General features: G+C 46.8%; 1 protein-coding gene across 1 annotated transcript in view; it reads right to left on the bottom strand.

Annotated features, from left to right (window-relative positions):
* Positions 1-35: 35 nt before the first annotated feature.
* Positions 36-726, bottom strand: part of LOC119594871 — a 2,539-nt gene continuing 1,848 nt past the window's right edge. Inside the window, exons 3-4 of the mRNA XM_037943950.1 lie at positions 471-580; positions 36-230 (exon numbers count right to left, since the gene is read on the bottom strand). Coding sequence (XP_037799878.1) covers positions 36-230; positions 471-580 — 305 coding nt within the window. The remainder of the gene's footprint in view (positions 231-470; positions 581-726) is intronic.

The raw sequence follows: 726 nt of genomic DNA, 5'->3' as shown, positions 1-726 counted from the left end.
ACCATTTCCCTTTCCATCATCTTCGTTGGATCCTCCTATGTGGTGGTTCGGTTGGCCTGGCAGACATACTCTACAGCACTGGAACAATATGTATCATCCATCGTGTTTCCAGGTTGCATGATGCCGCACATGGTTGCATCAATGGGTCCGTTGGCTCTCCGCTGTTCACACGTCGACCGCCGCACGACCGTCCACCCAGGCTCGAGCGATGACTCCCACCCACTTGTAGTCTTTAGGGTCAAGAATTTGTTAACGGAGATGGTATACCCAGTTATTGAGTATATGTTTAATGATCAATATATTTGCTTAGATTCTTATTGATCACCTGTCAACGCCTATTATGCACAATATCACACATTTGCAAAGCGCCAACCACCAGCATTCAAAACCTACTGCGAAGATTATTAGCGTAAAAGTGATTCTTGAGAGAGAAAACTGCTCGGGGGTCGAAGCAACGAACAAATCGGCGCCGTAAGTGTAGCAGTCTTCCCGGGATTCGTTCCACCTCCTCTGGTTAAGGACATGTAGATACAGCCCAAATCCTCCAGCATCGGAATGACAGCAAAGGGGGAGCTGCAGACTGAAGGTGACACAAAGTCCAGTGAGGGGTTCAAGTGATTCAGTGTGTTTGATTTGCAAGGAAGTTCATTCGAACGACTGAAAACTACTGAAACCTGGTGAAACTGACCAATAAACAACAGTGAAACCACAACTTTCCTTCACGCT

Source organism: Penaeus monodon, chromosome 34 (assembly GCF_015228065.2).
Source record: "Penaeus monodon isolate SGIC_2016 chromosome 34, NSTDA_Pmon_1, whole genome shotgun sequence".
NCBI classification, from domain to species: domain Eukaryota; kingdom Metazoa; phylum Arthropoda; class Malacostraca; order Decapoda; family Penaeidae; genus Penaeus; species Penaeus monodon.
Note: the sequence above shows the minus strand (reverse complement) of the source record. Positions and strands in the feature narration are given on the sequence as shown.